At 39.9% G+C, this 27,466-nt stretch overlaps 1 protein-coding gene across 1 annotated transcript in view; it reads right to left on the bottom strand.

The window, feature by feature from the left end:
- CEP112 (centrosomal protein 112) overlaps nucleotides 1-27,466 on the bottom strand; it is a 153,763-nt gene that overhangs the window by 12,842 nt on the left and 113,455 nt on the right. Inside the window, exons 23-24 of the mRNA XM_062506577.1 lie at nucleotides 26,743-26,892; nucleotides 3,770-3,859 (exon numbers count right to left, since the gene is read on the bottom strand). Of these exons, the coding sequence (XP_062362561.1) occupies nucleotides 3,770-3,859; nucleotides 26,743-26,892 (240 nt within the window). The remainder of the gene's footprint in view (nucleotides 1-3,769; nucleotides 3,860-26,742; nucleotides 26,893-27,466) is intronic.

Genomic DNA, 27,466 nt, shown 5'->3' with positions numbered 1-27,466 from the left:
AAATCCACTTAAACTAAGCTGCTCCATTTTATGCCAAATACTTCTGTAACATCCTCATGCAGATAAGTCTTTTCTCCCTTTTTTATAATCTGAGGAAAAAGAAATTAAAGGGCTGAAAACCTCCATTGCTATTCGCCTTCATTTCCTTGGCAGTATTAATGAATTGAACATAATTGATTTTCTGTCTCAGAATCTCCTTTAAAACTCTATTTATGACTTGATTGTTTGGAGGTATCCCTATGGTTTGAGTATCTATAGTGTTGCTACTTCAGGTTTTTGCAAACACGAGGAATTTTTTTCTCCTCTGTTATACCAAATTTTATATCATACTCAGTCCAAATCTATGGCTAAAAAAATTAGAACAAGGGATGAAAAGAATAGGATTTTTTTTTTCTGAGAAAATTCTTGTCTGTAATTCCCAAAAAAACAGATTCTTGGAGGTTTTTAGTAAAGTCAGTTGGGGTGATTACCCTTCAAAAAAGATTCTGAAATTAAAAGAATCCTAAAGAAATCTAGGTAGTATAGGAAAAAAAAGATCACTACCATGGATTTTTATACTGGCCCCAGTTCAGCAAGACTTGTTGCCCATGCCTAAATTCCTGGATTCATTAAGCTCTTAGTGATGTGTGTCATTTTTAATTACACATTCACAGGATGTAGAGTCTCCTGTATGAACAATGGAGATTTTTTAACTATGACTGACAAATGCACAAAGCCCCAGGACCTAAGAAATAATATTTAGTAGGAAATCTTGTCTCACATTAGATCCAGGCACACATCAGACAACCAAGGGATGCATTCACTCCAAAAGTACATGATACAGGAACACAATGGGATCACTGGACAGGAAGCTGATCCCACAGTTTTGTAGGACTGAGATACAAGAAACTTTGCTGCTTTGCAAGGAAATGGTTTGGACACACCCAAATTTGCCAGAAACCTTCCCAGGCTGCTTTAACAGTCTTGTGGCCATATATATTCAACAACAACAATATATATAAAATGATCTATTACAGTTTTCACATTTACCGCTAGTTGATCACTTTCCATGAATACAATTATTTATGTCTCAAGAAGCTGGACATCTAATTTCTAAAGGAAACATTCAACATTTTAACCTGTAGAAAGATGATAAAGCTCTAGGACTCCACTCTCAAAGAGCAGGACAACCAGGAAACTGGACAACTGGAAACAGGACAACTGGAAAACCAGGACAGACACAGGACAACCTTCATGGAAAAGATAAAATTATTTAGGCCAGAACTTTTGAGTAATGTGATTGGAACCCATCATCCAGAGATCGTTGCCATATGGCACCACTGGTGAGACAACGCAGACACAAAGTGATTGCACCAACCCACACTGTAAAATGGGAGAGGAAAAGTAAACAGGAGTAAACATGAGTTCATCCAAGAACATGAAGTATGGGAGTGGAAAAGCTCCATAAAAACAACAGCTCCTCTCCAAGAGCAGTGCCACACTCGCCTCCAGAACAGCTCAGGGCTCGCTGACAGCCCAATGTATTTTTCTCCCCTTTATTTATAGGATGGTTTGTCTCTCTGGATGATTATTATAATGAAAGGTTAAGCCTGTGTGATCACCAGAGGGTCACTGTGTCAAAGAGTTAAACTTTGTGGCTGTGTCAGTCACTCTTAAAGGCTGAAGAGTTATGAGGACATTGCACTGGAAAAATGGCCAACATGGAGCACTAAGATACCACCCAACAAGCCGTAACGAGAAACAGCTTCTTAGTTTTAATTAAAAGCACAACAAAATGTTTTTTCATGTCTCATTCATTTGTTTGTTGTTGTTATAGAATCAAAACACGAGATTTTTCCTTTTAATGAAAAACAGAAGCTCTTTAACCCTCTCTCCTCCTTATTTATAGACATGTAAATGCTTGGAAAAGTGGCTTTTGGAATGGCGCCAGCACAATCTCCATGTTTTATGCAATTCTGATTCACACAGTATTTGGTAAAAGCAGAAAGCAAGTTCTGCCCTGAATATTTCAAGTCCCTGATCAGCTGATGAGTTGTTAACTACTGTTAACACTTGATGAACGTGTTTACAGGTAGCCTGGCCAAACCCAGTAACTGGAAACATGTCAGAGCTGTCACTTTTGCATTTTTCTTCTGGAGAGATAAGCAGAACTAATGAATTAACCGGTCACAGAGGAGACAAGTAACAACTTCCAAAATGTTTGTCTGCAAAACAGACCGAAGCCACCTAAACCAAACCAGTTTCAGTGGCTCCAGCTGCTTCAGAAAGTCCCAGCGGATGGAAGGCGGAGACAAGACCATTGAGGAACTTGGATGTGAGCTCTACCAAATCTGTCAACACATCAAGCTCAAAGATGGACAGCACAGTGGAATTTAAACAACATTCCTGTTCCATTATACTGGGGAACAGGATGTTACCATCTGAACTAGTCCTTCATTAATTAAGTCTGGACAGGAGAGTTCTGTAGGTTGGTTTGGAGCAGATGCTCATGTAGGAGGAAACCTTGAAGGCACCCTGTGAATCTGCATGTGCAGCCTTCTACCTCTGTATTTCATGAGTCACTTTCTATTTCTTCTTCTGGATCCTTCTGAACACAGGTCAGGGACAAAAAAAAAAGCAAAATGGCAGTGGCAGAGACGAAAGGAAAACATAAAGAAAGAAATAAATTGGAAGAGGACATCCCTCACAGTGTGCAGCCAGTGCTGCTCCCTAAGAAGGACAGCATTCTTTAAAGAGCTGATTTTCCTCCTTCTTTTCCAGGAGACTCTGAAGCCAAAATGCAATGCTTGTAGGCCAGCCCACTCACTACATCAAATCCCTCCAGTGCTGCAGGCACTGGAGCTAAGGAAGAGACTGGTCAAACATCTGGATTTGGGAGATGGGGGGACAGAAGGGAACAGCTCATCACTGCCACTCCAGTGAGGAAATACACCTATTAAACACCATGGGTGCCAGAGAACTCCTATGTGCCAGTAGGACGACAAAACTGAGGAAAAAATATTAGAAGTTAATGATCATTAATCTTCTATACCCACCCCAACTGATTATTCCTGCAGGTAAGGAGTTAGAAATGTTTTATGTAGGATATATGCTGTTGATACTGTTTACTCAGCACCAAATAAAGTTCTCAAATGCTTCAAAACTTGATTTGTATTAGAAATAAATAAATTCCTGTCCGATTCAGGCATTCATCACCTTCATATTCTCCTGAATATTTCAATTTAATCTGTTTTGAATGCAGATCATTGACTTTCTGTTCCAACATTGTGTGTAAACACCACACTCTATTTTGCTCAGAGCACATTAAATAATCTCTGACTTCACTGGAAGTGTCCAGAAAAAATTTAGCACTATTAATCATTTGAAACTGTTTACAGACATGTTTGGACAATGAATGCAGAAGATCAGGACTAAAGATTATTTTTAGCTGTTATTGTCCAATTATACTTCTCTTCACACAAACCATTAAAGAACAGGTTCGAATAGTCTCAGAAACTTCTATTAAAACACTACAGTCAGTTGCAAACAGTCAGTTTAAAATAAATGCATCCTTTAACAGCCAGAATAGCTGAAATACCAACTTGCAATAGAGAGAAGCAGATAAGTATTTGCCTGAAGGGTTCAGACAGTTTAATTCTCTTTTACTACCAACAAAACAGAAAAGAAAGCTGAGAATTTTGCAGGAAAATATGTGCTTTTGCTTTGAAGGAAGGGATTCTTTTTAACCATTGCACCTCCTTGCTCAAGGGATGGGGACAACACCCAGTACCTGCTCCTGGGCCTTCAGCTCGTGGCGCTGGAGCCTTCTCTGAGCATCATAAAGCTGCCCACAGTAATTCTCCACCTCGTCCTGCAAGGCCTGGAACAACAGCAAGGGATGCAAAACACACGTGAGAAACATGGGATGGCAGCAAAACTTCCAGGTCACGTCTTCCAATGAGCTGGGGAAGGAAGTGGAGCACTGTGAGTCCACCTGAACTTGGTGCTAAGACATGACAGAGGCAGTTTGGCCACTCAAAAAAGTTACTTCGCACAGCTGGGACCACTGACTGAACAAGAGTAGCTGCATCTTATAAGTCCTATCTTATTATAGGCTACTCATCCTAAAAAAATATTATTTTTATGTCTTCATATAGATTATTCATCCTAAAAATGTAAGAAATACCCTCAAAGGTTAGAAGGCAAAGGGAAATGTTGCAACATTTGCATCTGCAAATGTCACGGGTTTTTGTTGTCATCCTATCTGCACAGCCTGAGCTTCCTAGGAGCAGTTTTGCAGTGTACCAACCATTTTTTTCTTTAAGCCAGAATAATCCTTTCTCTGGAAAACAATGTCTGGAATTTGGAGTGGAAATGTATTCCATATTACTGAAGTGGGATGCTGGCCGAGATGAGGGGCTCCCCTCCTGCCCTGTAGACAAATCTAGTATGTGATCTACACATGAAGTATAAATGGCAACAAATAAAAGGAATATTATGACTATGCACTTTACCACAACTACGCAATCTGTATTTCGTTCAGAAGTAATCACTCCTAAACCAAGCTCATAAAATGCATCGACAAATTTATTTTGTAATGATTGTTCTCCTTATATATTTATTTTTATTCCAGCAGTCACTCAGAGCCTTGATCTTTTTGTTACATGCTTAACAAAGGAACAGCGTGCCCCAAGGAACTGATAGTCTGTGTTATTTCTAACAGATACACACCAAACAAACAATACAAAGTTTCAAAGATTTTTTTTTGTTTGTTTTGAAAGTTTCCTCCTCATTGTTGGATGTTTGAATACACGCTTAACATTTACTTACACATTTACTAAAAGCTTAGTGATGTTGTCAGCTTGAATAAAGGCATTGTTAACTGCAAGTGCTGACTCCAAGCAAAGTGCACAATGTGGATGGGGGATTGACACCAACACAGAGGCGGCTGTGGCTGCAGAAAGGGAATATTTTGAGTTATCTTTTGTATGGCAGGAAATCGGGGCATTGATACCCATCAGTGAAAAGCAGCACGGGGCTGGACCTGGGCAGGGGCTTGTGCTGCAAATGCCACTGAAGGAGCCTCCAGTGCTGCTTTTAAAAAAGCTGAGCTGCACAGAGACCTGCTGCAGAGCACTCTGCAATCACAGAATCATTAAGGCTGGAAAAGACCTCCCAGATCATGGAGTCCAACCTTTCACCAGCCCTACAATGGTCACTCAATCGTGTCACCAAATGCCACGTTCACTTGTTTCTTGAACACTTCAGGGATGGTGACTCCACCACTTCCCTGGGCAGTGCCAGTTTTTGACCACACTTTCAGTGAAGAAATTTTTCTTAATATCCAACCTAAACCTCCCTTGGTGCCCCTGCCTTGGACTCAGGGAGCTTTGCAGGACCTGCCACATGGTTAACGTTTGCTTCCAAGTAGCCCAGGGTACCTGTGCACAACTCAGGATCATCAAAAGTCCTCGTGGTGCAAAGATTTAACAGCAGAAATGCCTTGCTCTTTTCCACAGCACCGAAATCCCGCACTCTCCAATAATTTACAGGATAAAATTGCTATTGAGATAAGATAAGAGGACTACTTATGATAGATCTTGCACGCTGTTTTGAAGTGATGCCAGGCATTAACTTTAAAGTCTTATAGCTGTAAGACTGTTACATGTTCTGATGCCAAAAACTGTAACCAGACCCAAGCATGAACTTCAAATCTGCCCAGGGACTTTTATGCTATCACAGCTTCTGAGAAATGTTGAAATCCAGGCTTTGAATTCATAACCAGTCTTCAATACTCAACAAGTCCTGCAGTACCAGGAATTTGCATTAGTATAATGAAATATATGTGGGAATTATGTGTGAATTGTAGGCTTTTTGTTTGCTTTTTGTGCATCTATCTTGTGAGGTAAAACACAAACGAGCATAAAAGGTAAATATAGAAGTGAGCAATGTAGAAAGGCAATAAGGAGCAGGGTCGTTCCGCATAGCAGGAAGATCACCAAAAACTCAATTAATTGGACAAAAATCCTGCCATAACCCCAAAGTGTCCATTCACAACCAGGATGGCTCTCAGGAACATTCCTGGAGCACATTTTGGATAAATTACAAAGTATGACCCATCTTCTCCTGCTCTTTCAGGATCAGCTTTTCCAGTCCAAATGGGGAAAAATAAGGAGGGAGGAAACCTCAGCACACATCACTCATCCTTCCCTTGTGCTCAAGAGTGAGTTGACTCTTTCACAGGACTTTGAGGCTGGCCAAGAGATAGCATTTAAATGTATAAATTCATGTGAGTCCATGTAAATTTTGTGCCAGAGAACAGATTTGTATCCCCCCATCTGAAGGTCGTGAGTACAAAACTGTATCTCAAACCTTTCCTGCCCAAGACAGAAACTCCATGGTGGCAAAGAGAACTGGTGCCCTGCTCCTTCCTTCCTTCCATTCTCCCTTTTTACATCTCTTATTTACAGCTAACTTCTTCTGCAGAGGATAAAACGAGAGGTTCCTTTAAATCTGAGGGCTTGCAATGCATCTGAAAGTCATTTAATTTGGGAAATTCAGATAACACAGCCTTTGTTAGGTTCACCTACGCTAGATAGTGCTTGCCAGCACAGAGCACACATGTTTTATTTCATTAGGAGAGCAGAAAATGTCTTAAATTTAAATTTAGAAATAAGGTATTTTTACTATAGCATGTAAGTTCAGCAAACTAACAACTCTTCCAGTTATCCATTCACCATTTGTCCAAACCAGAATTTACTGTATGAACTCACAGATTTTTCCAATCACATCATAACTGGCTGTTGGCAGGTTTTGTATTGGGATGGCAAAAAAACAACTCAGCTAACTCCTTGGATCAATCACAAATACCTTTAACTGGACCCTTTTTGGACTATTCCTGTGCTGCATAAATTCCAAGTAATTAATGTTCATTTGAGTACTCCAGCTATTCTATCAGTGCAAAGGCAGAAAAAAGTAAAACCAAAAGTTCAGCATTTCATCAAAGCTGTGCCAAAATGAAAAAGTAACATCAAAATCTCACAGTTGCTGTAGATTCCTGCATGTGATTAACTCTGAATACAGCAATTAGAAGCAAGCAAGTTTGTTGCCCATGATTTTAGTTTTCTAGCAGGGATCAGGAGAGATGTCATGAATAATGCACCTTTTTGAAGATCACACTGAAAATTCTCTCTGTAGTCAAAAAGTCTCATATGCAGTGGCCAGAGTCTGAATGCTGATGGCAATTCCTGAAGCTACCAGAACCCTCAAATCTTTCTCAAAACAGACAGGGAAACTTTTCCCATGTAGAATACTCTTTAAAACAGCAGAGGACTTACCCCAGGTACACCTCAGAACATATCTTTTGTAAAATTAAAGAATGTTTTGTTGTGTTTAGAAATGCAGTTTTTATTCTACGGCTTCAAAGCTCACATTTTGCCCAAAGAGCAGCAGAGTTTATCATTAATAACTGCTGAGATGAAGAAAGAGGGATTAAAAATAAAAATCCAGGCCAATTTTTAAGTGTCAGAGGCTTTTTTTCCCCCTGAACAGAAAACAAAACTTAACTTAGTTAAATTTTTCCAGGTTCTGATGAATTCCTGTCCCTCAGCTGTGCTAAGCTGACTTGCATCACTCTTAGAAAGACAATTTTTTTTTTTTTCAGTTAAACGGGCTTTCAAATGCCATGTAAACATGTTTGCTGTTGAATGTCTACACCATACCTGACCTTAGAAGTGCTTTGTGTTGGCCAGAGAACAAAGAAATCAAATGTTTTGCTTTCCAGCCCAGATATCCTACATTTGAAAGGCTCTTAAAAATGTAAATGAGATAATAAACTCCACTGCAATAATGTGGGTGAATTACAGCTGGAGAAAAGGAAAAGTAATTTGATTTATTTCTAAAAATGGAAAGGATGCTAAAATAAAATCATATTGTTTGGGTCTCACACGGCATTGAGAGGCACGGGAAGGATGGAAGGGAAAAGCAGCAGCTTTGAGAAGGCAGCACTGGAATATTCTGGGCAGATTTTGGGACCTGGAGTGGAGTTTGTGGATGAGTCCATCCCAGTCACTGTGGTCCAGAGCTGCTGGACACTGATGTGGAAGGAGAAAAGAACCTCTGAGCTGCATTTCTGGGTAGGCACCTTTTATTCCCCCTATTCTCCCACTGTGGGTGGATTATCTCCAGGAAAATGTTTAATGGAGTTTTTTTCAGCCCCCAGTGGAATTTATTTCAGCCCCCAATGGAGTTTATTTCAGCCCCAAGGGAGCAGCACACGTGGGGTTGGGGCCTGTGAGGCTCCAGGAAAGCTGGGATGATGCACAGGATCAGAGGAATTCCGTGGGATACCTGAGGGGCAGACTGAGGCTGGGAAAAAAATGTGGTTTTTTTTTTAAAAAAAACAACTTGTAAAGCATGGAGTTTTGACAAGGAGCCCTAAAGAGAAAAAAGGTGCAATGCCAGCATTCCAAAATCCCTTGTCAAGGCAGGAATTAATTTTTGGTGTTAGTTACAGGGCTTAATCTAAATCAACTAAAAGTCAGTGAGAGAAGGAGTTTGAAGAATCCCAGGAACAAGTATGGAATGGGAATGCAGGAAGGATTTGGTCTTTAATATATGAAAACTGATTTGATTATCCTTTAACCACACGATATTTTGCAGAAGTGCTGGATTCCCTGAAAGAAAGTTCAGTTCTGAAGAATTACATAAACAGAAACAATTACAATTCCTAATTTCTTAGTATTGATTACAACTGTGAAGAAACTGTTTATAAATGTGAGATGTTTTCCTTCTTTAACCTGAAATAATTTCCTATTTTTGGTATGTTCCTGAGAACAGACAAGGCTTGATTCCTGATCCCATCACATCAATGGGAAGCCATGGGTCACAACCATTTATCTCTCTGCTCTGAGGGTTGAATAAATAAGTGACACTTTCAAAAAAAGGAAAATTTCCTAAAAAACATCAAGTATCAATGTACTTTAATTTTGGAACAGAAAGTGACATCAGAAAAGTTGCTGCTCATCCTGATCAGATTATGCCAGATAATGTCAGTCCTTTTTTTTAGAAATATGTAATTTTTCTTAGCAACTCTGCACATATGGATGTGCATTTGCATCAAGCCCTCGAAATTTATGACCAGTGCACAGTAAAGCTACCACTGAAGGTAGTGAGAGTTAGCACTTTTCATCTTCAAAGAATTTTTCAAATGTTACCAAATTAATATAATTAGTTAATGAAAGATGCAGTAATAAAAGCTACTCTAATTACCTACTGTAGTCTTAATTATCTCCTTACTAATGCCCACAGAAGGAGGCTTCCACTTTACATCCTCAAAACATGTGCCAACAATAATTCTGAATACAGGCCTCTCTTCAAGTGCCTTCTAAATTCAAATTACATCCATTGATGTGTTTTCTCTCCTCGTTCATGAGAAGAAAATCCCTGGAACTTTGAGAAAAAAACCTCATGTGAATGTTAATAAAAATTAAAGAGATTTTTTTTTTCCAGAAATACACATGGAGATGCTTTAAAATTTTGTCTTAAAAAATTTAATTTTCAAAGTCTTTATCTCTCCATGAAACCAGAATTATGAGCTGTCTGGGCAAAAACTTATTCACATTAAATGGCCTCACAATTTAGAGTCAAATACAACTCTATCCAAAGCAAGCAGCCAAGAATCTCATCCAGATTTTTAAAAACAATCATTAAGTTTGCTAAAATATTTCATGGAGATAAATTGATTTATCTGGGTTTATTACTACTATAAATAAATTGGGCAAATATATCTGTGAAGACCATTGATGTAATGCCATGAGACAGAGTAAAACAAGGGTGTTTTAAAAAGTGAAATAGTGATGTTTGAGCCAAATTGTTGGGGCATCCTCAACTCTTCTTGGGTTTTCACTGAGCTCTTGCCCATGACACTGCAAACAAAAACCTCTGTACTTGGAGCTCTCTCTTGGTTTTGGTGCAAAGCAAAGGAAATCTTCTGGTTTTAACCTAATACATATGTTTGCTGTTCACATATGGCAAAATTCCTTTCTGGTGGGAACTTTTTAGCTTTTTTTGCAACACACTATATATCCAAAAAGTTTCCTTTGATGTTGAACTATTGCTCCACGACTCATTATGCTACTGATTCAATATGAAAGGCAAAATTTCTGCGGTTTCTGTTAAAACAATGGCTTTGTTTTTGCAAACAAAGTTTTCCACAACCTATATGCAGGGGCCAACATTATGACAAGAGCAAAGAAAATCTATTTTTTTACACAGAAAATAGTCACGGTGTTTAATAACAGGAATTATTTCTCTATCCTGTAGGTACACTACAATTGCTATTATGACTGTACAGAAAATTTAGGGTTTATTGTTCCTCAGGAACTGAAATTAAAATGCCTTATGCAATATTTGACATCTTTCTTTCCTATTTTACTTTCACTGACCTCCCAGCCTGTAACCATCAGTCTAACTTCAGGATCTGGTGAAGTTGGGAACAGCCAGGGATGGGTGGTGGAAAGGGGGAGACCTGCAAAGGCTGCTCTTCACAATGTCCTACTATGCAGTGACAGCAAATCCGTGACTCTTCATGCCTAACATTTAATTTCAACCACTAAACACTATTTCATGAAGAGTGAACATGAATTACAACACAGAATGAAAATGCAAATTGGTAATACCTTTGTAAATGTGTCCCTACAAGTGTTGGTTACCCACTTTCTGCTGTCATTATTAAAAAAAAAAAAAAAAGTTTTCTTGGTCACAAATCAGATAAAAGGCATAATTTCCAAAGGCATAAATTCAGCAACTCGCACTTGGATTAACGTGAGAGAGAGAGGAAAGAAAGAAAGAAAGAAAGAAAGAAAGAAAGAAAGAAAGAAAGAAAGAAAGAAAGAAAGAAAGAAAAAAAAGAAAAGAAAAAGAAAAAGAAAAAAAGAAAAGAAAAGAAAAGAAAAGAAAAGAAAAGAAAAGAAAAGAAAAGAAAAGAAAAGAAAAGAAAAGAAAAGAAAAGAAAAGAAAAGAAAAGAAAAGAAAAGAAAAGAAAAGAAAAGAAAAGAAAAGAAAAAAGAAAAGAAAAGAAAAGAAAAAAGAAAAGAAAAGAAAAGAAAAGAAAAGAAAAGAAAAGAAAAGAAAAGAAAAGAAAAGAAAAGAAAAGAAAAGAAAAGAAAAGAAAAGAAAAGAAAAGAAAAGAAAAGAAAAGAAAAGAAAAGAGAAAAGAATAATTTTACTCTAGGAACAGAATCAAGTCTCTCTAGCAGTAGGGAAAAAAAATTAAAGTAGGTCATTTAACATAAAAGAAAAATATATGCAAACATTTTGCAGCGTGGCAGGCTCTAACATAAGCTATTTTCATTTTTGACAATTCATAGGCAAGAAACTGACTGGCAGTACATGATAAATTTGGGATCAGCATTAGCTCCAGAGCAGTCCCATAACATTTCCACACCAGATTTCATCTTTTGGAGATCACCTGAGCACTGTCAGGATTCTCAATGTGCCTACTTTTTCCTGCTTTGCTCCTGTAAGATACTGCTGTGTTTTCATAATTTTCTGCACATACCTAGTTGAGCTGACCAAAATTTTAAGATCATTTTCCTGCGAAGTCTTTAGGTCTATTAGAAGGAATTCTTCCCTATTATTCCCAGGTGGGGAGGCCTGGCACAGGGTGCCCAGAGAAGCTGTGGCTGCCCCTGGATCCCTGGAAGTGCCCGAGGCCAGCCTGGGGAGCACCTTGGGACAGTGCAAGGTGTCTCTGCCCATGGCAGGGGTGGAATAAGATGGGTTTTAAGGTCTCTTTTAACCCAAATCTTTTCAAGACTTCATGATTCTAAGATACATCCCTAAAATACCTCGATGGCACCAGCAGGGCTATTTGTAGACATAAAATTAGGCAGGGGCTTAAGCATTTTGCTCAGTCAGGGCTTCACTGCAGGACATTATAAACTCAATTCTTTTGAAAGGCAAAGGATGCCATAGAGTCCTGCAGAGATAACAGTTCAAAGAAAACAGCAGTATAAATTGTAAAGTCGGGTATTTTTGTCAGGGGGAGCCAAGGAGGGAATTGGTTTTGCTTTGTTTTAGTGGCTCAGGTGACAGGAGGGAAAGGGAGGCAAGGTTCAAAGGCTGTAATAAACTGGCTTTCATCTGCTTTTCTCAACGGGCCACAAAACCCAACAAGCACTTGCCATGTCCAAGCACTGCTTTGTCTACGACCAGGACACTTTGGGGCTGTTGTGATTAAGTCAATCAAAAGCCTCTGAGTTGGAAGATTGACTGTAAAATTTACCTGGAGTATTTTTTCTTCCCCTTTTTCCCAGCCCACATGAGTGTCATGGTCAAGAGCAGAGCAGAGGCTGCCAAAAGGAGAAAAGCCCTGACCTGTTTCCCTTTTGCACTCGCCGAGGTTTAGGCAGAAACACCAGTGGTGCACATTTACCAGATAAAATGAATCTTTTAAACCCAAAGATACCATGACATCTTAAGCATACACTTATGAAGGAAAAGTTCAGAACTCCATTTTAAACCACTTAGGAGAGGATTTACCAAGATTCTGCCTAATGTTCAGCTGACACTTTGTCAAAAACATTTATCACGAAGCTTTTGAAGTTTCTTAGCTCCCCCCGAGTTATTAAAACTTGAACTGCAGAGTTTGTTATCAGCCTCAGAGCACGCACAAAATACATCAGGTATTTTTTCAGTCAACCTTTCAGTCTGATTTTGAGACTATTATACAAAATACAACATTCCCAATCAGGTTAATGTCTGACAGATAATGCTGAGCGGGTGGAACCGCTGACTGATTGATCTGTGAGACAGTTTTCATTTCCTAATTTGCTTTTTATTAAACACTTTGCAATCAAAGGAAACAGCAAGGAGTCTGCCATCCTCTGAGCAGGTTTCCTGTGAACACCTGATGTTGGCTTCAACATTTTCAGGCAACTTCTTCAATTTTTGATGCTCTGTTGCAAGAGCGTCTAAAACGTCCGGTCAACGCCATGCCAGTGAAAACCTGCTATTGTGAATACAAACTAACCAGTAAAACATCTGGTTCTGCTGCTTGCTGTACTCTTAACAACATTTGTGTAAAAACAAACATCAGAGATTCAGGCAGAATTTCCTGCAATGACTGAGTGGTGCTAAAGCAGATTTATCAATCACTGGCTGAACGAGGCAATCTTCTGCTGCCCGGGGCTTCATTCCCAACCAAGTTTATCACCAAACTGCCACTTTAAGTGGGTGTTTGGATACTTCACACCTGGAGCCAGCCCAGAGGCTCCAGCAGACCCCTGGTGCTCCACAAATGTCTCTTTAAAGTGCATCGCTCCTCATGGATATATAAATATAAGCACTTCTAACGGGCCTTACAAAGCCTTTTATTTCGTTATGCTCTTTAAAAACAGAAATATGAAAGGCTAAGATATTTCTAATCAATAGACCAATCTGATTCCCAGCAAGAAAGAAAAGCTACTTATTTTGTGCAATCAAGTGCTCAGTATTGCTGCAATTCTCCCATTACATAAAATAACACACATTTTCTTGCACACAGGCACACACACAAAGAAGTCTAATAATGTCTTTTTACCTTTCAAAGTAACCTTAATCAACAAAATTAACTTGCAAGGCAAACCACTGCTTTTTGAACTGAACAAGAGCGAGCTTGACTCAACACATGTGAGATGTGAGAGGCAGCAAAGTAATATCTGCTAAAATTATGTCTGGAAGCCAAAAATGGGGTGATTCTTGACAGGGGAGGATGCACACAAGGAAACTTGGAAATTCTTTTATTCAAAGTCTTTAATGACCTCCACCCAATTACATTTGCAACAAGACATGACAATGCAGTTGCTCCTATTTAAAAGTATGAGTGAAAATGGAGTATTTTTGAAGCCTGATTCTTTTTTTTACTTTTTAATCATGTTGAGATGAAGCTCATTTACTTAAAAAGAAAAAATGAAACAGAACGTCCTCTGCAGCTGGTCAAACAGATTACAAAACTCTAATCTCAGTAGCCTGAGGAAAACCAAAACTGTTTTTCAAGTATCTATTTTATAGAGCATTAGCTTTATACTTTTTAAAAGAGGCATTAACATAAGTGATCAGAACATCCCAGAATGTTTCTGATCTAGTTAATCATATGACGTTATGACAGAGATTCTTGCTGTCATAATGCCAGTGTTTCTAAACATTTCTAAAATCCTTTAAGTTCAATTCTTTTTTCCAAATTAGACATGGGAAAGATCTATTTCAGTTTCTTCAGAAGTTTCTCCATCCATTTTAGAGCTCTTCAAAAGTAGTGCAGAATATTTTCGATAGACAGACACGTACACACGTAGCAAGGAACAATGTCAGGCTCCATGACCCATTTAAATACTTCTGATAGCTTTTCATACAAAACATTTTACTCTAATTCCTGCACAACTCATTCCTGGGAGTCCTCACCACTGTATTTCTTTAACTCTGTTGTATTCTTTACAACCGAACTGGAATCATCGATTAAAAAATCAGAATTTGTCTAGTTTAAATTTATTGGGTTTGTTTCCCTTAAAAGCAATTACTTGAACATTCAAGCCCATGCTGCATCTTTTGGTGCTAATAGTTTCTCCTGTACAGGTAAGAATGAGGTGTAATTTATACACAGGCAAGCTAGGAAGAGGATAAGAGGGGGAAAACACTCGCCAAAGCTATTGCTGTGCCTCAGATAGTTTTAGTGGGGTGTCAGGAGCTCTTTTCATAGTTGTGACAAAGCAGATTGATTTCCATTCAGAGCTTTTGGTCTTTTTTTTTGTTTGTTTGTTTGTTTGTGGGATTTTTGTTAAGCTTGTTTCAACCCAGTTTTGAGCTGAAACTCTGCTGTTTCAGTGTGAAGATCTTTCTGCTGTGGCAGAGAAGTCTTAACATGAAAATGCACAGGCAGGAGAGGAGCACAGTCCCACTCAGCACAAGTTCTTTTGAGTTACTTGTGACTCTAACAGGTATTCCCAAGAAATCCCCCTGCTTTTGCTTCCCAGGAACACCCACAGGGTCCTGCTAGGGCAGCTGAAATAGCCCGAAAGGCACACAAAGCTTTTTAAAAAATGTATATGTAAATTGTTCCAAACATTCCTATATGGAGGACAATTTTAAAATGCAAAAGAACTAAAAAAACCCCAAAAAATAGATCAGGTTCTGAAGCACCACCAGTTTCTTATTTGTATACCTACACATTAATGCCTCTCAGCTGAACTGCACAGATACTTCATGCATCCCAAACCTTCCCCTGACCACAGCTGAGCCAAAATCTGCAGGAACAGCATTATATGGAACAGTGTGAAAGATCTAAGAAATCCTGCATTGGTAAAGTTGCATAAATCTCGATTTAGCTCAGGACCTGACAGGGTAGCACAAATGAGCTTGGCCTCTGCTGAGATGGAGAAGGGACATCAGCTCTTCACACCCACCACCAAGGCTGAGTTAGGAACACAAATGAGTGCTCAGCAACACCAAAGTTCATTTGCAAACACACATTCCCACACAATGATTATGAACAGACATTGAGTAGAAGTGAGCAGGAAGAAAACAATTCATCAGGTAGGAGTCCCTCCTTCAGAGGAGTTTAGAGCATGGCTGTGGTCAAAGGTGTTTCCAGGCAGACAATTAAAATCCACTGATAATATCCAAATTGTTAAATAGTCTTCATTAATTGCCATTCTACCTTGCTGAATTACAAGTGCAAAACTGGAAAGGACATGAACGATATTGACATCAGAAATAAAAAAAAGAGGAATTTAAATGCAGCACATAGAGCTGTTTTCTGGAGCCACAGAGGGTCAATACCCACCTTGCATTTCTCCTTTCAGCTGCCTGCAGAATCCTGGCTTGGTTCAGTGATGCAGGTGTTCCTGCACCTAACATTTGTCAGCCTGAATTTTTATTTATACAGTTCCATTCTGCCCCTGCCAGGCTTCTCAGTAAGCAAACAAACTCACTTTTCATGTTCAGTGTTCTTGTTTGTACTTCTACCCTTTTTTACATAACCAACCTGGCAGAGAGCAGAGCAGGGAGAGCACCCGGGGCTCCTGCTGTGGGTACAGGGGGTTGGACACTCCCTGTGGGCACCATCCCTCCCTGAGTGAACACATTCTCTTCCTGGGTCTCCTCCAGGTGACATCCTGGTGTGGAAAGTGGGTGCAGGGTGGCAAGGGAGTCACGCTGGCAGCAGGAACGAAGAAGCCAAGGAGGACCATGGTACCACAGGTCCCTGGGCACTCACGTGGAAAATGGAAAGGAAAATATTACAGCGCTTCAGGGTTTGACATATTTTCAACAATTTTAGTTGAAGAGAGATTGAAATGAAAATGTTGTGCTGCAGAGACAGCGACTCTCAGGAGCCTGGATGGACTCAATGATCTCAAGAGGTTTTTTCCAACCTTAATGATTCTGTGAGTCTGGACCAGCATCACTGCCCACCTGGCAAGTGCACAAATGATGTGTTTTCCTAAACCACAGGATATCTGCATGAAGTTTTAGTGCTGCTGTGTCCTAACTAATTATTTCCCTAGAGAAGAGACTGGTTTGCTTTCCCCTGATCTGTTTCTAGAAGAAATTCCATCCACTCCTTTTAGCATCACAAATGATCTGATCTGTTTTCAGGACACGTCGAGTGATGCTCTCCTTCCTCCCCACACCAGGCTTTATTGCTTTGGGATGATCTGAACTGTGAGACAGCAAACCCCAGGGCAAAACTGAGCTGGGACTTCCTGGCAAATCTCAAGAGGGAAGTGAACAGGGCATTGCATGTTTTGTCTTCTAAGGCCAACATGGCCTGGTTTGAAATCCATGATCTCATGCCATGCTGGGCCAGGAAAATGGCATATCCAGGGCATGGGTTTCCAGCATAAAATACAAGTGAGGTGATCTGATGTGACTCTATTCACCTGCCAACAGCCCTGGCAGAAAAATAAACAGGTTCTGGGGATGAGCTGCTGCTGGAGGCAAAGCAGGAACCATTAGAAGAGCTGCCCTGACCTGCGAGGAACTGGTGCTTTTGCTTTGAACTTCAGCAAATCTTAATGAACATTTCATAACCGGCAATCCAGGCTTTTCACTGTGATTTATTTCTCTGGAGGTGCAAAATGCAGGGGAGAAATTCAGCATTGGAAGTACAGATTTTGAGTCTCACAGTTTGTGAGGTGAGGTGAAGGCAGTTCCAACACCACTGCAGGTCACTCTTTGAGTTGTATCAGGGATTCGGTTTGCACATGAAGGTGCATCAATGCCAAAGAATTTGGTTTTGTAATTATTAAGACATGTTGATTTAACTGAAATTATTGACTCCAGTGTGGTGCAGGCCTAAACTAAAAATAAGCAGAGACAGCTTTAGTAACAGAAGAATTTAAAGAGTGGTTGTGTCCTCCTTATTTGGAGTAATAAGATTTTGGTTGTGCTTGACTCATCCCTGATTTACTTCTCTTCCACTCCTCTGCTATCTGGCAGTTTTGGAGAGGATGCTGGCAAGAAGTTAATTTACAATCCTAAATTTTATCCTGTTCATTTAAAGTCCAGAATTTTATCCTGTAGGCAACACTTATTTCAGTTTCCTGAGAATAAATTCCATAGATAGACCCCTGAAGAAGAAAACAGGTGATCTCTCTTTGCCCCATAAATCAGTCAAGCTTCCTGAAAAGGCCAAAGATAGAAAACTACAGACGCCTGCACAGAACCACTTCAGAAAAAGCTTCACCCTTGAGGTTCGCAGTCTTCTCCATAAGCCTCAAGCCCTCAGTCTTCCTCATACATGTTTTCAAGGGTCAACAAATCAAATACATACTGTCTCAGATCCTGTTCAGCAGTGAACCAGGACATGATGGTGCAAGAATCAGCAACAATGAACTGTTCCCAGGAAAGGCACCCCACTCTCCAATGCAGGATGGAGGATGGACATGAAATGAATATCCACATGTTACAGACTTGAAGAATAAAATATATTTTCAATAAAACTAATCTAGTTTTCCATCTTCTTATATACACATGTGCTCTATGAACACACAGAGGCAAGTTCCTTGGGCTGAAAGGCAATGAGGTGTACAAACAGAAAATATTCACTGTACAAATTTCAGTGGGAAAAGGAGCAGAGTACGAGACACAGAATAGACTTTCTCCTGCTTCTGGAGTCCAGTGCTATTTTGGCTGCCAGCAGTACACAAAATTTCCACTGAAGGGCAAATCAAACCAATTTCCCTGAGGATGGAGGCATCCGAAAACTCGCTGAGGTTATTCCATTAGCGCCTACGCATTCTCTAAGCGGATGAGCAGCTTCACTTTGAATCCATGTCAAACCACAAGAACTGGCTGATAGTAACATTCAATTAAAATGATCTTGTCCCTCTAGAAAAAACTGGCCAACAGCTCCACCTCACCTTTTCTAGCTGGGCACAATGGGGCGGTTGATGCTGCAAGGAAATGGGATAGGTTTGTACCGAGGAGCTGACGGGTCAGGTTTGGTGACAGTGTTTGTAGGTTTAACCTCTTACCCGAATCTCTGAGATGAAAAAGCCACTTCGGCTGAGTACACAACTGTGAGAAAGTCAGAGCTAGAGGTGGCAAACACAGAGCTGAGCTAATTAGATAGGTGTTTTGAAAAACCCCAAATTTTACACTCGACCCGTATTTGGACCTTTTGATGTCGTACCTGGTGCTGTTTCACACCACTGGGGCTCCAGAGAAAGGCAGGAGCTGCTCCCCTGCTTGGCTCTGGGGGTGAATTTGCCATCTGATCTGCTCAATACACAGATAAAAGTCGCCGCAGTCTTTTTTCCCTTTTCAAGTGCAGCACTGTAACTTGGAAAGTTCTTTTATTCACAACTCTGCTGACGCAAGAAAGTGGCAGGAATATGGCAGCTTTGGCTGCTTTCCTTTTGAAGCTCTTTGTAAGTAATCTTTTAATGCTAACAAAACAATAGGTATTTCCATTTTGGATGGGAAAAAAACATTCCAGTTACAGAAAATTAAGGCAATGCCTTTCAAAAAGGCTAAGAGTGCTACAGACCACTTGATTCTTCTCCTACCCTGCTTTTAAATATTGGTAAATAGTTACCATACACAGGTATCAGATTCTCCAGGTTTCTCCTGTTACACTCAAGAAAAGCCCAACTCTTATGAAAATGGTGAAGTTTAACAAAGATATTTCTATTTCCCTGTGATCTGCCATTCAAAAGTGTTAGCCAGTCCCTTTTTAAAAAACACTCTTGATATTTGATCTTCTTGAGTTTCAGTTACATATAAAGCTGGAGAGCCAGCAGAAAATTCTAAGTGGAATCTGAAGATTTCTCAAGTCAACACTCATTTTGGCAGGATCATTTTAATGCACAAAGCTGAAATCCTCAGTGAGTCTCTCCTGCTGATATCCCTGGAGCAGCCAGCACCACGATTAGCACAAAACCAAAAGCAACCTACAGCAGAACATACAGCTCTGCAAAAAGAGGATGTGGACACAAAGACTGGAAGTGGTGTAGGCACAGTGGGATCAGCCAGGGCAACCTGGTGCTGTTCCAGCTCACCCCTGGGATGAGCCACACTGTAAGAGAGATCTCTCAGGGAAAAGACACGTTGATAACAAAGCAGGTCCACATCCCCAAACCCCTGCTTGCCAAACCCTGCAACTTGCCTTGCTGTGCCAGGCATTAAAACCCTTCACTGCAGAGTTAGAAATGTTTGTGGCCCGTGGAAGGTTTGCTTTGAAGACGTCGCTTTCCCCGGCACCCTTTTGTTGGTGGAATCCGTGGTTCACACAGATTGTGTTTCCACCTCCACGGCTGGAGAAGCCCTGCAGTCAAGGCTGTTCCAGGAGCAGGGAAGGAGGCTGTGTTCCAGGAACTCACTGGAACTGGAACAAAGCACAGCCCTTGGAAAGCCTACACAGCCCTGTGCACAGACTGTTTTACAGATGCCCTGTCTTTGGACGGCATAAGACACTTGTTTTTATCTTTATATTTTTATTTTTTTTTCCCCCTCTCTCCAGTAAAGTCCCAAACCTTGGAGCACAGACTCTTCCTCCTGGGCATCTCCCCAGCTCTGTCTTTTTTAAGCACCACTTTCTCCTCCACAGAAAAGTCATTCTGATCTTCAGAGAGAAAAATATCTTTGAAATGCAACAGTAAACACTGAGCATCACAGCAGCCTTAAAATGCTGATTTCCATTCTCTTATAACATATTCTAAACCTTGTCTGCCCTTCTTTACATACTGTGTGTACTTGTATCAGTATTACTTAACACTTACTAATAGGAGTGTTTTGTCTGCACCTTTTTAATTACCCAGGACCCCTCTCAGTGTTATTACTCCTGTCTTGTCAATCTATGGCTGGTTTTGAATTTTCTTCCCCATTTTTCCACTGCAAAATTAGTGCAGTCCATATTATTTAAAGCAAGACAGTTTACCTGTATATGACTTTATATTTTATTCTGCATTTATAGAATTGTTAACTTCATAATCTGGAGACAGGTGCCATTCCTTCTGGGGCTAACAAGGAATAAAGAGGGCTTCATGCAGCAAAGGGCCCTCTGGAGGGAAAATGAAACACTGAGGACAACAATGATAACGTAGGAAAAAGTAAAAATACCAATTTTAAACCTGTCAGATAAATCTGGACTGCAGTTCTAAGGAAAAGGCAGGCACTAGCTCTAGTCTTTTATAAAACTTGTAAGTCTGATTTTGCTGTTGGCCATGGTAAGTTCTTCAATGTGTTGAGACATGAAAAGTCAAGAAAAATTCCAGAGTGCAAAGTTTGCTGCAGGAAAAAAAAAAAAAAAAAAAAGATGACTCAATTCTTTGTCTCACAAAGCATGTCAAAGATATTATAAAGTACTTACAGATGCTCAGCCATTCGGATTGCCTGGCTGGCCAAACATCTGAAACCCTGTAATTTTGAAGAGAAGGTACTATGCTTCAGACAATGAAATAATTTCTGTGGCAGCAGAAAAAGAGAGATGGCTTTAAAAGAAAGGGATTTTTAAAATCAGAATTTCAGTTGTGATCAATAACTATCTAAGCTTAACATGAAAGTCAGCCTATTTTAATTATGATTTATAATGGATGTGCCAATACAGGCTTTTAAAGGTAACCAGGTAATGGAATCACGATACAGAGCTGAAACAAGAGTTGAAAACCTCAGGGCTAAACCCTCATTTCTCTAACAGACAGAATTTGGGTGAAACTACTATTTATACCAACAAAGACTGTGAAAAACAGGTGCCTCAGAGTTTGGACCCCATGAAACAAAGCCATAAAAGACATGCAGATTTAATTTACCTATTCTTTTGGAAGACATGACTTCCTCTGCTGATCAAACAGAATATAGGAAATTATGAGCAAGATAAAGTCATTTGCCTGGTAAATTTTAAGGTCTGATTTCCAATGCTAAAGCACCAGTGCTGGTGCCTTGTAATTCCCTGCTAATAAAAGACACTGCAGAATTATGAGTGTTATTACAGGCTAAAGACAGTGACAAAGAAATAAAGATCCATGAAAAAGCACTCCATGTATTTAACATCACGATGGTCCCTTACAAGTCTTTCTTTCACCATGCCAAATGGTTTATCATGGTAATGTTTAGGCACAAAGGCAATTAGAAGGATTTGAGTCCCTCTGGAGAACTCAGTGACACGCACATCTCCGAGCTCTGCGGTGACTGACAGCGTTTGGCACGGCTGTGGCCACAGAACCACCACCAGCAGTGGGGCATGTTCTGACCACATGTCTTACAAGACAGGAGCCAGCACCAACAGTGAAATGCTGACCTCCTTTATACAGGCACTGCTGGCTAAAAAAAAAAAAACAAAAAACCAACAAAACCGAACATAAAAACTCCTTCATCCAAGTCGAAACAGAAAATGCAACAAAACGCTTCAAAAAATCTTATCCATCTTGTGGGTCTGCTGCCAAAATTTATTCTGAGCTGGTGGTTGAGGTGGTAGGAGTTCATCTGCCACCTCGGTGTATGCTGGGGAATAAAGCCAGTCAAGACCCCCTTATCAAAATGCCAATATATGTCTTTAGCCTAAGTTTTAGATTAAATTTAGAGTTTACATTAAGCTTTCAGGGTTTTCTCCCCCTAATTAATGTCCTCTGTGCTATCACTTACACAAGGTCACAGCCTTCTGAATCACCAGTCATTACAGCCTTAATTTCCACCTTTGCCACAAACCTTGGGTGAAGTCAAAGCTTTGCCCTCCTCTGTCTCACTTTTAAAACAGGACTAAAAATGCTTCTTCTCCAGATCAGGGCAGCTCACGTTGGCTGCTCTCAAATGCCTCTCCTCCCTTAATAAGGGCATTTAAACCACTAGATTAACTAGACATTTAAACTAATTAAGGGCATTTAAACCACTTAGATTTACCTTTGTTTGGGACTTTTAAACCAATACATTAGAATTATTTATTTCTTAACCAACTCCAACCCTGGCTCTGGTGGAGTGCAGTGCTGGTGTTCCAAAAGGTGTTTTGAGGGCAAAAAACTAAATACCTTTGCAGGGCTGCAGTCACTCAGTTAATGTTCCCAGAGACCTAATGTGCTTTTCCTTTCAATAAAGAATATTATTTGTAGTTACCAGTGGAATTTGCTAATAAACAGGGCTGATTATGAAACAGAACTACAAGCAAAATTAGCCTGTGCAGCAAATTTTTAAAAACACAGGTTTTTGATAGAAAAAAATGGCAATTTTTTACAATTGCATGGAGGAAATTCACTGTGTTGATAAAACCCTCAGTACCTTACAGAGGAAAAGCTCCTTTGGCTCCAAGACAAAGCAGCATTTAACAAATATAGGATGTCAGGAATACTCAATGCCCACAAAGGCCCAGACAATTTAAACCCGAAATTTTTTCTCTTTGTTCTGCTATGGCTATAAAACACTTTGACTTTTTTCCCCCCCCTCAACATTTTTAAACATAACAAAGAAAAACAAATGTTTCAAAATTTTTCACACAAAGGGGAACATTATTATAGGCCATTCTTTCCTAGAAATCTTTTAAGTCTTATTTATTAGCAGAATTAATCTGATCATAAGCTGGCTGACATACAAAGTGTTGAAATATGTCATCTTCCAACCATGCTTTGCTAATGAAATTTTGGTGTTAATTCAGGGATTTAACAGAATCCTAGAATCTGTAACAGGAATCAAACAACAATAGTGGTTCATCTGGCAAAAAAAAAGCATCATTTTCCCCCTTTTCTGTTGTGGGTTTGTCACTGTAAGCTCTCCATCATCCATTTCTTTCCAGAATCTACTTTTTGATGTGGAGTCCCCACTTGGCCATCAACATCACCATTAAAATGCTCTGAACATGTTTTGCAGTTCCAATCCCAGGAAACATTTTGTACTTTCAATCCCAGGATCCAAAAGGATTTCATAAAAAAAACAAAACTGAACAACTAAGCCTAAACAACCAAGGCTGGGATTTCAAAAATAACTTCCAAGGTATCTTTATGATGCCACCAACTTCTTGTTCTGCCCAGTCCAGTAACCAAAAGCAGCAGAGAGGTTTGGTAAATGCTCTGACCATTGCAGTCATCAAGCTCCAGGCTGCTCTGGGTACATCACTACAAGGATGCAAGAAACAAAAAAAAAAGTTTACCCCACACTTCAGTGGCCAGGGAAGGTCCTTGCACAGACATTCCCAGTTCAGCTCCTTACTGGAGAGCTGCAATCCCAGTCTGAAGCATCACAAAGGGGTACCAGACATGGCACTTCAGCAGATTTTGCAAACATCTGCAGGGCATTAACACAGCTCTGATCCAGCTGACCCTGGGGCCCAAAGCAGCAATTCCTGACCAGGTGAGCTCTCCTTGGGCTCTGCCCCAAAGGATTTCACTCCTGGGAAGCCCAAAGCTGCTGGCACTGAGGCTGAGCTGGGTTTTGGGGTCTCTGCCACCAGACATTCCTGCTCCGTGGCACCCAGAGGGGTCACCCTGCGAGCCAGGGGATGAGCCAGAGGTTTATCCTGGTTTTATGAGTGATGACAAGTCTGACTTGCCCTTTGGCCAGACCAACCACAGACCAACACAGAGTGCCAACACCTCCAAGCCTTTGTCTCACACTGACCCAAACTGGGGCCACCTGAAGGCAAAAAGCTTTGCTCAGATTGAGTTTTTAGGTTGTCAAAAGAAGCAAAATGTCCTTGAAAGTTTAATTTATTCTTTTTGACTAATATTTAAGATACCACCTTAAAAAATATTGAGTTGAAGGAGATGGATGCAATCGTGCAATAATAACAAATCAGAAGTCTTTTACTAGCAAAGAGAGTCAGGAATTTGAATTAACATCAAAATCATGTATTATGGCATCCACATCTGGATATCAATTTACTGCCTAAATCCAAAACTTCTCTGAGAGCCAGTTGGTTTCTGTAAAAATGTATTTCTGCCTTTGAAAGGAAATAATAATTGGAAGGTCTTACAGGAAGCCACCCAATACCAATAGAGGAAATTGCAATCTGTTCCTCAATGTTAGTTTAAATCAATGTTGTATTTAGCAAAGGCTGTTTTTTAATGATAGTATTTTCAATAGCTTTTACTACACTGAGTCTCCTCAAAGGCTTACATTATATTAAGAATTGCTTTGTTTGCAGAATGTTTCTTTAATCATCCCTCAAGGTCTTCAGCTTACCCTAGGTTAGATGTTGTTCCCCATCTCCAGGACATCCAGGATTCCATTTTCACCAAAACCCTTTCTTTTTTTTTTTTTTTCTGCCCCAGGCTAATAAAAAGCAAAGTATTTCTGCATATGCTTGCCTAGAAATATGTGTGGTTCTTAAAAATATGAAGTGATCAAATATTAAAACCACCTTTTTCTGTTTCCAGAAGTATACACAGCATTTTAGCTTCCTAGGAATTTTCTGCTTGGGTATCTGGATTTCAGTAAATTTCCATTAAATCAGTGGTTTCAAAGGAAGATTTTTTTTTTTTTAAAGTACAGTATTAATGATACTAAACAAAATTCAAGAACTCCAAGCAAAACAGCTCCTCCAATTTCTTCTCCAAGTTGACTAAATCTTTTAAAACATACTCCCAGCACCAGTGCTAAAAACTACCTGGGACACTGCTCAGAAATCCTGTGCAGAATTTCACTGTGGTTTTTATGGATTTCATTACATTGTGAGGTAATAACATCAAAATGAAGTTTATAATAGATTTACGTGCAGAAGGGTTTCATACCACCTATAATCATTAGTGTTCAAAAACTGGTGCTGCCAGCAGCTGAATTATTGCATTGAATGTAACTTAAGAGAATCCAGAAATTTGAGTATAGTTTGCACCAGAAGAAAAATGCTGCTTAAGAGTCTAAACCATGTTTTTCCAACATGTAACTCAAGAAGGCACCATGATAACTTGAATTACAGTGTATTTCTGACTCTGTGGAAGATGATTCCACTGTCACAGGGTTTCTGCAGATCTCGGTGCCTACTGGAAAAGTGAACTACAAACAGTCCATGTTCCTAACTTGTAAAAATTCACCTGTACCTGAAAAGAATGTGATTTACCTGTGTTCTATTTGTAGAGTCTGGTGATAAAATAACCTACCTGTGGTGATTCTATCTGCACAACACATTAGAGCCGACACTTTTATAGTTACACCTTTCACACACTGATCAGAAAGAAAATTCTTTTCCTCAAAAAGCATACAAATAAAGGCAGACATTTTCCTTAAGAAAAAATAATGACAGTTTAAAAATCAATGAAAGAAAGGAAAAAGCACACTGCAGATGATGAGACAGTAATGACAACTTAATGTGAGTCATTCCAAATAGAGGACAGCATTACTGCCCCATAATCCAGTCGATTTCCAACATTTAAAAAGTTCCATGGAATCTTTTAGGCACACAAAAAGAAGAAAATCAGGTAAACTGCAGGAGTAGATTTTTTTAATGAGTTTTTACACTTAATAATGTAATTCTTTGGTACAATTAAACGTCTTTACAAAGGAAAAGTAATTTCCTTCCTCTATACAAGTTCTCATGAGGTGTTTTTGTTGTCAAACGACTGTGCAAACGACAGTTGCAAAAATTTCCCATTGCTCCTTACTACTCTGACAAGAAAAAATGTTTAAAAACTAAGTCTCCTAACTTCTACAGGTGGCATTCTCTGCAGCCACTTTGAGCCAAGGAGTCAAAGCAGCAAGAACACAATCTGGCTACTCAGTCCCTTAAAACAGTGAGAAAGGCCAAAGAATGGAATTCTGATACAAAATATGTATAAATCTGTATAAAAAAATACAATAAAATATGTATAAAACTACAGATAACAAACACTTCATTCCTTTAACATTCAGCACAGACCTCGCTTGTATTTTTCAGTGGAAGCTAAGGACAAACCTTCCTTCAATGCAGCCTCAAACATGAAAATTGGGAAGGTTTGTGAAAACCAGGCTGCAGCCCAGGCTATGCTGCTGCCTCACTCTCCTATTTTTCACCTTTCCTTTCTTTCAAGCCTTGAAAGCACAGCATAAAGGCACTGAAAATACACTAAAACATCAGGGCCAGTACAAAAGGAAAGAAAACAGGAAAGATTCAAGTATTTGACTGACGTGGATGGATTAGATTTGCCAAATCCAGGCTTTTGATGCAGGCATAGGATCAGCTAGAGGAAAAGGAGCCTGAGTCATCAGCTCCATCAAAGGTCTGGGGACATCTGGGTGAGTGAGCTCTGTGTGAACAGGAACCATCCCTGCATTCAGAACTTTTAATTACCCTCACCCAGGCAGCAGCAGCAGCCACTGAAATGCCCAGATTACCTTGATTGCTCTGGCATTATCTGCCATCAGCTGCTGCTTCTCATCTTCCAACTTCTGTGCAACTTCCTGGAGCCTCTGCTCTGCAGCAAGCTGCTGCCGGCTGTTCTCCTCTGTCAGGGAGGAAATGGTTTTCTTCAGTTCAGCTATCTCCTGAAAAGAAAGCAGCATGTTAAAGCTCCCCTCAATAAAAGACATGAATTTTGCACGATTTTTTATATAAAACATGGCATTGGCAAGCTCTGCTGTGCAAGCTGGATGTTTGAAATTAGCACCACTGCACACTAGCAGGGCACGGAATTCCATGCAGAGAAAAGGAATAGAGCAAGGCTGTAAGCGACAAGAATCGCTGAACACAAAATATTTGGAAGTGTTTTCCACTGTGACATTCCAAAACATTTACTGATGAGAACAAAGCACATCTGTGAGCTTCAAACTGGAGCCTGCTCCCCACCTTGCACAGCTCTGAAAGCAGGAGTGTGAGTTTACATTGGGATGGTGCTGCTCCTTTTCCAGGGGGATATTTTACAGCTGAGAAGAAAAACGCCCACATTCACACACTGGACTGAAATTTAAACCTGACAGTGAAATTTCTGAGCTGCTGCAAGGAGCAGATTTTGCTGAGCAACACAGTGAGGACCTGACTCCACATCCAGGACCTTCATCTAGACCTTTTAGGTGATTCACTTGTCATTTGTTGAATTGTATTTGTTTTACCTTTTTCATC

Source organism: Cinclus cinclus, chromosome 20 (assembly GCF_963662255.1).
Source record: "Cinclus cinclus chromosome 20, bCinCin1.1, whole genome shotgun sequence".
Classification (NCBI taxonomy): Eukaryota; Metazoa; Chordata; class Aves; order Passeriformes; family Cinclidae; genus Cinclus; species Cinclus cinclus.
The sequence above is the reverse complement of the archived record's forward strand: the minus strand, read 5'-3'. Positions and strand labels throughout refer to the sequence as shown.